The sequence below is a fragment of the Leuciscus leuciscus genome (genome assembly GCF_965113295.1).
Source record: "Leuciscus leuciscus genome assembly, chromosome: 7".
Taxonomy (NCBI): Eukaryota; Metazoa; Chordata; class Actinopteri; order Cypriniformes; family Leuciscidae; genus Leuciscus; species Leuciscus leuciscus.
The window spans coordinates 10,702,799-10,715,588 of NC_138731.1; the positions used below are offsets into that span (position 1 = coordinate 10,702,799).

At 36.6% G+C, this 12,790-nt stretch overlaps 1 protein-coding gene across 4 annotated transcripts in view; it reads right to left on the bottom strand.

The window, feature by feature from the left end:
• Positions 1-12,790, bottom strand: part of rapgef4a (Rap guanine nucleotide exchange factor 4a) — an 85,502-nt gene that overhangs the window by 19,692 nt on the left and 53,020 nt on the right. For 3 of the 4 annotated variants that reach the window (XM_082176065.1, XM_082176068.1, XM_082176067.1), the window contains 10 exons: positions 8,263-8,313; positions 8,028-8,134; positions 6,728-6,849; positions 6,293-6,476; positions 5,869-5,953; positions 3,428-3,488; positions 3,178-3,254; positions 2,842-2,988; positions 590-687; positions 377-462 (listed from right to left, as the gene is read on the bottom strand). In XM_082176065.1, the coding sequence (XP_082032191.1) occupies positions 377-462; positions 590-687; positions 2,842-2,988; positions 3,178-3,254; positions 3,428-3,488; positions 5,869-5,953; positions 6,293-6,476; positions 6,728-6,849; positions 8,028-8,134; positions 8,263-8,313 (1,018 nt within the window). The remainder of the gene's footprint in view (positions 1-376; positions 463-589; positions 688-2,841; positions 2,989-3,177; positions 3,255-3,427; positions 3,489-5,868; positions 5,954-6,292; positions 6,477-6,727; positions 6,850-8,027; positions 8,135-8,262; positions 8,314-12,790) is intronic. The other variant, XM_082176066.1, reaches the window with a different exon arrangement.

Consider the following 12,790-nt stretch of genomic DNA (forward strand, 5'->3'; position numbering starts at 1 on the left):
CACAATTTATGTCTGTATGCATGTTGTGCTGTTGGTTGTGTTATGTGAATATGTATGTTGATTGTTGTTTAAAATAAAATAAAAAATACAAATAAATGTAATGTATTCCTGTGATCAAAGCTGAATTTTCAGCATCATTCCTCCAGTCTTCAGTGTCACATGATCCTTCAGAATTCATTCTAATATGATGATTTGCTGCTCAAGAAACATTTCTTGAAAACAGTTGTGCTGCAAGTGAAGTCACTGTTTATGTTGTCTTTGGTTTAAGTTTGATTTAATAAAAGTACACATGGGTTTGTCAAACGTGCCTACAGTGAATTATAAGTTAGTTTCCCTGTTTAACTGCATATATGTCTCTGAATGCACTGTAAAGTACCTGGCTCTGTGAATTGGGAATCAAGTTTCACTGTCTCCAGAAGATGTTCCAGAATCTTCTCTGGAGTTCCTGACATCACAGTGTACCTGAAGAACAGGTCAAAGGTCACGGTTTGACACGTAGTTTGAGGTTGTTGATATATAACAGATTATATTTTTTCCATAGTAGCCTTAAATTCCTAATGTTAACATTGACAGGACAAGATAAATGTACTTGAGAGGAGAAGAACTGGAGCTCCTGTTGTTACTCCTCTCCAAAACTAACACATCCTCCTCATGTTCCTTCAGACGGACCGTGTTTGCCTCCACATCCTGAATACACACAGATGAAATACAGTGTGTGGATGAGATTAATCATAATCAAACTATATATTTTTTCTGATGTCCTAACAAAAATGACTGGTTAGGTACACACAGAAAACAGATCACAACACATGGTAATGGTGAATTAGTGCTGTTGTGACTGTGTAAAACTAAACTACACTAAACTCACGGTTACACAGCACTGAACCGAGAGCCCAGATCACACAGCTGAATTAAGAATGGAGTCAAGAGCAAGTGTTTGTCTTGAAGATCTCCTCAATGTCACTTCTGTACTGTATTGTTGTAATGCAGCATCATTACCAGTAGAGGGAGACTCACACTCAGTTTATAGCAGGGGTTTCAAATGGTTTTTTGTCAGTAGAACTTATGTGATTTAAATGACCAGTATTTACTTTAGAATTGACTTTTAGATAGTAGATATTTTAAGTAATGTTGTATAATTAATTTAATGACACTTTTTTGCAACATGTGCTGCTATTTTTATCAACAGCATATTTTTCCAATGTGATAACGGTTGAAATATTCAGTAAATTGTATTCAGAACTTTAAAGTCCATAGAGAAATTGATTAGAGCAAAATGCTTGAGAAAACTTTATTTTACATAAAATAAACTTTAGCATGTAACATGTTACTCTGTAACATACCCTGTTATGATACATGTACTTACCATAGAAATAAAAGTAAATTGTGCATAATTACATGCAACTAACCCACAACTAAATCCTTATTCTACCCTAACCCTATAGTAAGTACATGTAGTTGCTTAATATTACTCAGTACTTAAAAATATAATTACACTGTAGCAATGACACCTTAAAATAAAGTGTAACCAAATGCTTTATTTGGATTTATTAACATTTTGCAAAAAATGAAAAAATTAAGGTACAGTCTGTATTTAAATGGCATTGTCCTTAACCATTTCTATCTGTTGCAGCCATCATATAGATAGACTAACTGATAAAATGAATGCAGAGTTTTTCCCCGTAGCATCATGTTGTGTGTAACTATGCAACAAATGACCATAGAATGTGAAATCTCACTAAATCTCACTATATTTGTTTAGATAGACGGCATCCTGTTAGACACTAACACCCACACCCTCACTATCAGACTGAGCTTCCGCTTCCATTCTGTTGTGGCTTTCCTGGGCTGAGCTTCCCATTGTCACAGCGCTGGGAGAGAGATTCCCCTGTACTGGTGATGATGGGATGATTATACCACACACACACACACACACACACACACACACACACACACACACACACACACACACACACACACACACACACACTCAAATGCAGAGACAGCATGAGAAAACAATTAGACGATAATTACACAGTCATTAGGCTGAAAGTACACTAGCAAAAATGGAATTAGGGGAGTTATGTAGTAACTTTTAAAATTGAGCTTCTTCTTTGTTTATTCACTTTGGATATTAATTTTTGCATCCTGGGGTGCTTTTAATCAATATTGAAGGAGTTCGCATGTTGCCTGCTTTTTATTCACTATCTGTTACAACTCACCCATTTAAAATGTTAATTATTTATTTTTTAAAGAAAAGATTTGTGTTTGTAAAGAAAATGTTAAAGATATGTAGGTACCAGGGTTATTATCGTTAACTTTAACTAAAATAAAATAAAAAATAAATCGTTATTTGAAATTAAATAAATGCAAAACTTATTTTATTGCAGTCTGCTGCCAAGGCAACGTTTCTCATTTGATTTTAATTGAACTAAATTAAATTAAACTAAATTAAACTAAATAAATTAAAACTGATAAATATAAACTATAACTACATATTACAGGAAAAACTAAAACTAATAAAAATGGGGGAAAAAGACACAACAAAATTACTTTAAAAAAAGAAATGAAGACTGAAAAAAAAATCTAATTTAAAATATTAAACAAAAAATATAGTAAATAAGAAATAAATTATAACTATAATACATTTTCAATAATACAAAAAAATAGTACTATTAAGTTGTTATTGTTAACTAAAACTGGTTATTATAAATATTTTTAGTAAATAAATAAATAAATAAATAAAATATTAGATGAAAACTTAAAAAAACGAACTGAAATAAAGTTGAAGTTGAAGTACTAGGCCATGAGTTTAGCTGTAGTTATGAAGCACACACTGACCCTGTGGATTCTGTTGAAGTCTTCTTTGTCCACTCTCAGGAAGTGGCAGTTGTCCTCTCTCAGTACGATAGACGCTGCCCGAGGTGCGTCATTCACCAGAGCCAGCTTCCCGAAGTCATCTCCCTCATGCAGCGTACAAACTACACCCTGCACAGACACAGTTCATCTAAACCAGCAAACAGCACCAGACACTTACGGACAACACACACACTTTCCTGGCACAGTTTGCATGTACTATAATTGGCTTGAGAGTCATTACTTGCCAGCATTACCACACATTAAACGCTTAATTAGTCTGTTGAATGTAAAGCATTAGTAGGGAATTACTAGTCTGACCTTTCCATAGATCACCACGTTAACGGAGCCCTTCAGGATGATGTACCATGACGTCCCCTCTTCCCCTTGATTAAACACTAGGAACAAAAGAGATCAATAATCAGCATGAAACCTGTCTGATTATTATAATAGCACAGAAACATTTATCAGATTATTCATAACTCAGATTACCAGCAGACATTTGAATCTGTTTGTTTCTGTATGGTTTGACGTAATTTGGAGAAGTTGGTATAATCATTTCGACACTTACACACTGTGCCTGCTTTAGCGTGCGACTCAAATATCAGAACACCAGCGAGTTCCCTCTTCACCTGAGGAGGAGAGAGAACACAATAGACTCTATATTACAGATGAAACACATGCCAACCGGTAATTATGAAAAAAAAAGCTTTATTTCAAAGCAAATTACATTTTTAACAATACACACATTAATGCTCAGCGTGCTATTCATGCATTAAAGGAATAGTTAAAGGAACACAAAAGGAGAATGTAAGAAACAGACATAAATTCATTATTTGCTGAAAATCATACCTTTTATATCTCATTCATGTCAAGAAACGCCACACCAGGTTTGATGTTATTGACATTGTTTGTTCTTGCATTATCTCATTACTGAAGTCAAAGCTGGCTCAAAGGGCTTTTTCAGTGAATAATGACTTCACACAAGCTGACTTCAGAAGACTTGAACTATAATACAGACTTGTGAAAACACTATCTCACTATACTTGTGAGAAGTATACTTATGTAAAGAGTACTTATGGATATAATATAATTAAGTGTGAACCAAATATAATGTTTTCAGACACTTAACTGCATGTTAACTACAATTAAATAAAAATGTATTATAGTAAAATGTATATTCAATTCAATTAGATGAGTGCTTTTGTTGCTCAAGTTTTGACCCACTTAAGTAGAACTTAAGTACATATTTATATGTAATTTTTTTAATTACTTCTATTTACTTTGGAATAGTGTTAAATTGTAATGTTGAATGTACTTGAATGCATTTATGGTGAACTAAAATATACTGTAGTGCAATTTATATTGATGCTTGTTTCATGAATTTCATGTATTAGAAATTTCACATTTGCAATGATGTTGTTGCAATAAAATATATTGAATTTAAAATGATCATCAAGTAATGCACTGTAGTTAAAATTACAATAAAGTAAAATGTACTTTAATGTAAAAGTTTCATTTGACTACTAAAAGTGTGCTTAAGTGTATTAAGTGTACTTTAAGTACATTTAAGTGGCCTTTTATTTCATTAAAAAATATATATTATCCCAAAGTAATGTTGAAGCTCACTTAAATTGCACATTTAATATAATAAAGGGCACTTTAACAGAATCAGTTTGAACAAAAGAAAAAAGTGTTACAGGTGATGATAGAATTTTCATTTTTGTCTAAATTGTTCTTTTACTTAAAATGTGTGTATACAAAACTAATTTCCTCAAACTAACCTCATATGGGTCACACTGCATTTCAATTCGGTTGTTAGTTCACCTTTTAGCGATTAAAGCAGTCGTGGCCAAGCGTGCCGCACAAGCCCTGAAAAGTGAAGCCAAAACGTCTCAATCGCCCCCCGGTGACTGGTCCTAGTATAGGTCATAAGTCCCGCCTCCCGTGTTATTCAACGGGACGTGAGACCAACTAAACAATTAAATTACACTTCAAACATCTTTTTTTCCAAAGGTGGTTTCTTTCATTTGCTGTCGTTTTTATCACGCTGATGTAAGTTCAAGTGTTTGTTTCAAAAATAAGTTTTAGTTAGTTACGTGATGCGGTGGTGTAACGTCATGATTGACAGCTGTGATTGACAGGTTCTCTGAGCGAAGTAGTCACTGAAGCACCAATGGACATTTTTTTCGGGATCTTCGGAGGACTGAGGAGATTGTACTTACTTTATTTTAACAAGCCTCTTGTCGTACTGCAATCAACTTTTAAAAAAGTGTGCAGAATGCTCTCTCCCTGAGTGCATTCTGCGAGAGTGAGGGTGGAGCGTTGATTTCGCGGCTTTACTTCCTGCTCACTACTGCGCAGGTCTGGTCCCGAGATCGCTACTGCGCAGACTCAAGTTCCAATATGTCAGCGCCATATCGGGACTCTGGCGGCTTCAGTTCTCATCAATGGAAGAGAGCGAAGGGGCGTCGTCCATCTTTTTTTACAGTCTATGGTCGTGGCCTAATGGTTAGAGAGTCAGGCTGGTAATTCGAAGGTTGCGGGTTCGATTCTCAAGGCACCTAACCCCCAATCGCTCCCCGGGTGCCACAGCAAAATGTGTGTTCACTACTCACTACTCCTAATGTGTGTGCACTAACTTGGATGGGTTAAATGCAGCGGACAAATTCCAAGCATGGGTTAGCATACTTGGCCTTCACATGATGGCACTTTCAATCTGTATTCGGTTGGAATAAACTCCAAAAAATGCATGTAGTAATATTTTCAAAAATTCTAATTCGCAGTTTCGGGAGTGAGTCCCCTGTGTGAACCGAACACGACTCACTCCCGAAACTGCGAGACCTGGCAACACGAATGAGTCAAGGCTCATATCACTGTGAAAGTGATTTATTGCACTGCACATACAGACGAGAGGCACATCTCTGATATATTTAAATTATTTAAAGTATTTAAATGCGGTTGTCAGTCCAGACACTTTACAGAGTGTATGAGGCCATTATGCGGACTTACAGTGGTGGAGAGATGTGATAAGGCTTTAATATGCAGCAGCTCCTCGTAAATGATCTCCAAGTCATCTACTGTCCTCTGGCCAGGCCTGCAGAGAAGAGCAGAGAGGACAATGATGTCATTGGCCAGTAATGACTTTGGAACTTATTCTGACATTTTAAAAAGTTTTTGTGGATCAAACTTGTGCACCAAAAAAAGTCCTAGTGCAGATGTTACATCCTTTAAAAGGTCTCTGCTTCAGTTACAGCATGCATATAAAAGTCTAATCTCTCTTTGGAGAATTGTGGGAAAGTTCACAGGAAAGCAGCCAAACAGTAGCAGATTCAGATCAGATCACGTTGAGGCACTTCTCTTTATAGCCCAGAGTCCTCGGGGGGACGTAATGACTCATATTAGCAGGCGCTGATGTTTCTGAGGAAGAACGTACAGTTTCCGCAGGATCATTCGAAGATGGGCGTCAGGTCCGATCTGAGAGAGGAGCAGGAGGGTGTCCTGCAGTTCTTCATCGCTCTCTTTCTGCTCTTCCTCACTGGGGAGGGGTGCCTCCTCTGTCTCATCGTCCAGGAACCGATAAAACAGATACTTATCTTGGAAACTCAGCTCCTGGTCCACTGCAGCAAAACACCGAACAGGAACCACAAACAACAAATCAACCATTAAACAAAGAAAAACATTCGACCACATCGCATTTATAGTGTCAATCCAAAGCGAAATTAATCATCTGGATAATAGATCTTAATTAAGAGCTCTCTCAAACTGGTTTGTGGTCATATATATATATATATTTTGGTCATGTTGTGCAGTGATTTAATGCCTTAAGCAGTCACTGACCTTTGAAAGTGAACGAGTATGACACACTCACCGTGGTTTAAGACTCCCTCCTCCAGCAACACCTGCCACATCCCCACAGCCTGAACACGAGAGTGCACACAGGAAGTGTGCTGTAACAGCCAATCAACAAGCTCTGTACCCATACAGCAACGCCTACAACAAACACAGGTATGCAGGACACTTAAAATAAATAATCCATTAAGCCACTCAACACCAGTGGTGGACAGTAGTATTTTTTTTTTTACTATGTGACTGTCCTTAAAGGTGCATTATGTAATATTTAGGAGGATCTGTTGACAGAAATGCAATATAATATACATAACTATGATTTCAGTGGCGTATAAAGGCCTTACATAATGAACCGTTATGTTTTTATTACTGTGGAATGAGCCATTTCTATCTACATACACCACGGGTCCCCTTTTACATTGAAATGGCCATTTTGCGCCGCCATGTTTCTACAGTGGCCCTAAACGGACAAACTGCTCTACAGAGCGCATTTCGTCACTATGTTGTTGAAAGAAGAAGCTAGCTAAAGTCAGCGAATAAAACACTGACACAATGATGAACAAGTAACAATAATATTCGCAATAACATTGTTTTACTGAATAATTAAGTAAATATAATTTCTTAATGTATCTTTGTAAAGAAACCTCATTGCTGAACTGGCTACTCTTTGCTGTCTCAGATCTCCGCAACCTCACCGCTGGATGCCGCTAAACATTACACACTGCACTTTTTTCAAGTATCTGTACTTTATTGGAGTATTTTTATTTTGGGAAACTTTTACTTCATATCATACTTTATACTTCACTACCTTTCATAAAAACATGTCGTTCCTTGTTAGTTTGAACTGAAGAAATCCTCACCTGCTCTGTTAAACGAGTTGATTATTTTCAGTTAACAAATCGTACTGAACGATTCATTCGTGAACTGGAGTGATCCGACTGCATTTATTCTCGAGTCAACAACTCACTGATTCAAACGATCCAGTCAGAGCAAGTTTCCAGTTAACAAAAAAATCTAAAATCACCAGATTTGCAACGTATCAGTCGTACATGAATAGTTTTTAATATATATGCATGTACATTAATTGATACTTCGAACGTTATCAGTAATGTTTATGGTCTTTTCGGGCAGGATAAGCAATTTATATATAGATTGTTAAGATGGGCATGTCTTTTTGTTGACATTTCCTGTTGACCAACATCCACTTCTGACTCTTGGAGAATGTGATATTAAGTTTAAAATGTATTTTAATATATATATATATATATATATATATATATATATATATATATATATATATAAAATACTGTACCTGTATTTACCTGTATGTTTTTAGGTGGTACTTCCTGTCTCTGATCATTTGAGGTGCTCGGAACAAAATGGTGTTTCGTAAGACTTCACCTGCCCGTAAGATCTTTTCTGACGGCACCTGAGAGACAAACATTGATGCACAGAAACAAAGAGAGAGACATAAACAACTCTATACATAACATAATGTTACACAATTCAACACTGTGATTGACAGGAGTTGGACTAACAAACAGGATGGTTGAATACCTGAGTAATGGATTTGGGGTGATGTTTGATGGGACTTTGAATTAATAATTTCTGGAAAACAAAAGGATGAGAGTGTGGGACTATTAGGTTTATTCTTCAGTGGGTTTTTTTAACCTTTATAGAGCACAAATACACAGTGAAATAGTAACAGAGTAAACTTTAAATCTGAATAATAAAGGACGGCTTTCTGTGAAATATTCAGAATATATTCAGACTAACTATCTATATATGGGAAAATGCAATATAACATCTCATTTGCTGAGGCATGACATTTCCAAAAATAATTTACAACATCATGACTTACATGAAACTAGTGTCACTGGACTTATATAATAATAAAAAAAAAGAAGAAGAAGAGGAGGAGGAAGAAGAAGATTCTGTATATAAATAATAATAATGAGAAGACATACTGGGCCCTATTTTAACGATCTGAAACGCAAGTGTCAAGCGCAAAGCGCAAGTAACTTTGTGGGCGGATCTCCGGCGCTGTTGCTATTTTCCCGGTGGGATAAATGCCTCTTGCGCCCGGCGCAAATCTAAAAGGGGTTGGTCTGAAGTAGCTTCATTATTCATATGTGTGGTTTGGGCGTAACGTGAAATAAACCAATCAGAGCGACATCTCACATTCACTTTAAGAGCAGGCGCACTTGTTCTATAGCGGATTCCTATTATAACGGCGGATTTGCCAGAAGCGCGCCAGGAGCGGTTCACAGCCGAGGAGACCGACGTTCTCGTCAGGGACGTTGGGGTTGGAGAAACCCACCCAAATTAACTTCGGTTAAACAGGCGTATGATAATTTGGGTAAATGTGTAAGCAAGATGTATGCTTTTATAATAAATTGTCTGTCTGTCTGTCTGTCTGTCTGTCTGTCTGTCTGTCTGTCTGTCTGTCTGTCTGTCTGTCTGTCTGTCTGTCTATCTATCTATCTATCTATCTATCTATCGTAATAATGTATTACGAGATGTTCCAAGATGGCCGCACGCATGGCAGCACGGATGTTTGTTTGATGTGATTATTGAATGTTTGGAGTGGAAGTTTTAGCTGTTATAAATTTTTTGTTTTGATTTTAGTATTTGGGTAGATGCTAAATAGATTATTTTTCGCAGCGCTCTTTTGGATTTCATTGAGCAGTGGAATAATTTCCAATTAAAAAGGGGCTGTGGAATTTCCTCGCTGACAACGGGAGAAGGACTATCTGTCTGGCTTTGTCTGGGCCCACTCTGGATCTGCGGGGAACAAACTAGCTCTGCTTTGTTGTGTCATACATTGCATTGCTTGATGTGGTTTTTCCCTTCCTCGTGAAGTCGATTGTAACATCATTAGCTACTTCGAAGGACGCGGAGTAGTGCAAAATGGCGTTTGTAACAGCAGCCTTTCTTCTGCTGATTGCAGTGGATTACACGGGGAATGAAAAGACACCGGTGGTTCATTCTCAACAGGTATGGACAAACTTTTACATCTCATCTGAAGGAACGTTCTCGGACATTGGTCTTATTATGGAACTGCATCACTCATCATCACTAAGGGTTGACTCTGTTCGCTTGGATTATAAGGACTACTTTGTTGTCATGAATCGCATTTTGATTCCTAATGCCTACAATGACTCAGGATGTACACCTCGAAAAAGGAAGTGCTTGGTTCTTATTTTATTGCTACTCTCAGGAAATGTACATCCTAATCCTGGCCCTATCATTAATAGTCTTAGTACTCCTGAAGATTTTAAATCTAGGACGGGGCTTGGTTTTATTCATTTAAATGTTTGTAGTTTGTTACCAAAAATGGACTTGGTTAGGGCATGGGCTATTCAAACGGATGCAGATGTCCTAGTAATTTCTGAAACCTGGCTTAAAAAAACTATCTTAGATAAGGACATTGTGATTAATGGCTATAGAGTTTTCCGGTGTGATCGTTTAAAGAAGGGGGGTGGTGTTGCAATTTATGTTAAGACTAAATTTAACACCAGGATTTTAGCTTCTCAGTCTACTGTTAAACAATTTGAGATTTTGGTGTTAAATCTTGAAATAGCTATAGGTCAGCATATTACTGTTATTGGTTGTTATAGACCCCCTTCTGCTGTTGCCGATGCTTTACCAAATTTGATGAAATTTCTAAATGAATTTGATTGCAGTGATATTGTTTTAGTGGGAGATTTAAATTGGGATTGGTTATCCTCTGTGTCTGATGATTTTAAAAATCATTGTAATGGTTTAAATCTTACACAGATAATAAATACTCCTACTAGACCTAATGTTAGAAATCCTAATAAAGCTACTCTTATTGACGTGTTCTTGACAAACACACCTCATAAATATTCAAATATAGGTGTGTTTGCTAATGATTTGAGTGATCACTGTGTTATTGCAGCAGTACGAAATACAAAACTCTCTAAGACTAAACCTAGAATAATTTTTAAAAGAAACTTGAAGCACTTCTGTGAGCAAGCGTTTTTGCATGATTTGTCTTGCTTTGAATGGGATAGAATTGCATTTATTGATAATGTGGAGCTTGCTTGGAAATATTTTTATGATGGTTTTAGTAGAATTGTGGATAAGCATGTTCCCTTTCGGAGGTTAAGAGTAAAGGGACGGGATAACCCATGGTTTACTCCGGAGTTGGCTAATCTTCTTCGGCAGAGAAACCAAGCCTGGGCTAAAGCAAGGCAATCTGAGACAGATTCAGATTGGCTCAGTTTTAGACAGCTGCGCAACCGCTGCACATTTTGTATCAAAAAAGCAAAATCAGATTTTTATTTAGCAGCTACAACAGAGAACCTAAACAATCCCCGTAAATTCTGGAAAGCATTGAAATCGGTTTGCTCCATGAATGCTTACAATGAGTTACCTCCATATATTATCAATGATAAAGCCGTTATATCAGAAAAGCCTGCAATGTTGGATTGTTTTAATAAGCACTTTGTGGAAGCTGGTTCCTTGTTTGAGCGTCAGCTCCCTGTAGGAAATTCAAACGTGACAAACTGTTTAAATTCATCAGTACCACCAACGAAATCTGGGGCAAGCAAAGAGGTATTTTGTCTAAAGCCTTTCTCTGTCGCAGATGTGCAATCAGCTCTTGTTGCTTTGTTTGGACCCTAGTAAATCTCCGGGCCCTGACAATCTAGAGCCTTATTTTTTGCGAATAGCTGCTAATTTTATTGCTAAACCAATTTCAATTTTTTTTTATCTCACCTTAGTCTGCAATGAGATTCCATTAATCTGGAAATCGGCCTATGTACTCCCTCTTTTAAAGGGTGGTGATTCTGCCCATTTGGATAATTATAGACCGATCTCTAAGTTACCAATTTTAGCTAAAGTTTTAGAAACTCTGGTTGGTGATCAGTTAAAGGATTATTTGGTTTCCAACCACATTTTGTCTGACTTACAGTCTGGGTTTCGAAGGCAGCATAGTACTACTACTGCAACAATGAAGGTCATTAATGACTTTATTGAAGCAGTGGACTGTAAGAACACCTGTGTAGCTCTTTTTATAGATTTATCTAAAGCATTTGATACAGTGGATCATTGCATTTTATTGGAAAAGCTACATAATATTGGTTTTTCTGACCATACTGTAGATTGGTTTACCAATTATTTGGCAGATAGAACGCAGTGTGTTTATTCGGACAATCTTAAATCAGCAACACTGACTGTATCTAGTGGTGTACCGCAAGGATCAGTTTTGGGTCCAATTTTATTTACTATTTATATTAATAACTTGGGTCAAGACATCCCACAAGCTCATTTTCATTTTTATGTGGATGATACCGTTATTTATTGTAAGGCTGCAACTTTACACCAAGCTTTTTCACATCAACAATCCGCTTTCAATCTTGTTCAGGCACAACTGTATCATCTTAAATTAGTTTTAAATGTTGAGAAAACTAAGACTATGCTCTTTTCAAAATCTAAGAAGTCTTTTGAAAGTCTTCCAAATATTTTTAATATACATGGAGAACAGATTGAACAAGTCAAATTGTATAAGTACTTGGGTATATTAATTGATGATCAGCTCTCTTTTAAGTTGCACATTGAAAAACTGGTACAGAAGCTCAAATTAAAAATAGGATTTTATTTTAGAAACAAAGCCTGTTTTTCTTGGAAAACCAGGAAGAGATTGGTTGCTGCAACATTTCTCACTGCACTTGATTATGGTGACCTGCTCTATAGAAATGCGCCTGATAAATGTTTATCTTCATTGGATACTGTCTTTCATAGTGCACTAAGATTTGTGACTGGATGTAAAGCATCAACACATCATTGTACTTTGTATAAAATGACAAAATGGCCTTCATTATCAATGAGGAGGCACATTCATTGGCTTATGTTTATTTATAAGTCTATGTTGGATATGCTCCCTTCTTATCTTTGCACTTATATGTCTCGCAGCAACTGTTCCTACAATTTGCGTTCTGGTAATTTGTATTTGTTGTCTGTACCTATGGTCCGTACAGAGTTTGGTAAGAAGGCCTTTAGTTATGCAGCCCCTTCCACATGGAACACATTGCAGATTGATTTGAAGTTGCAAAATTTG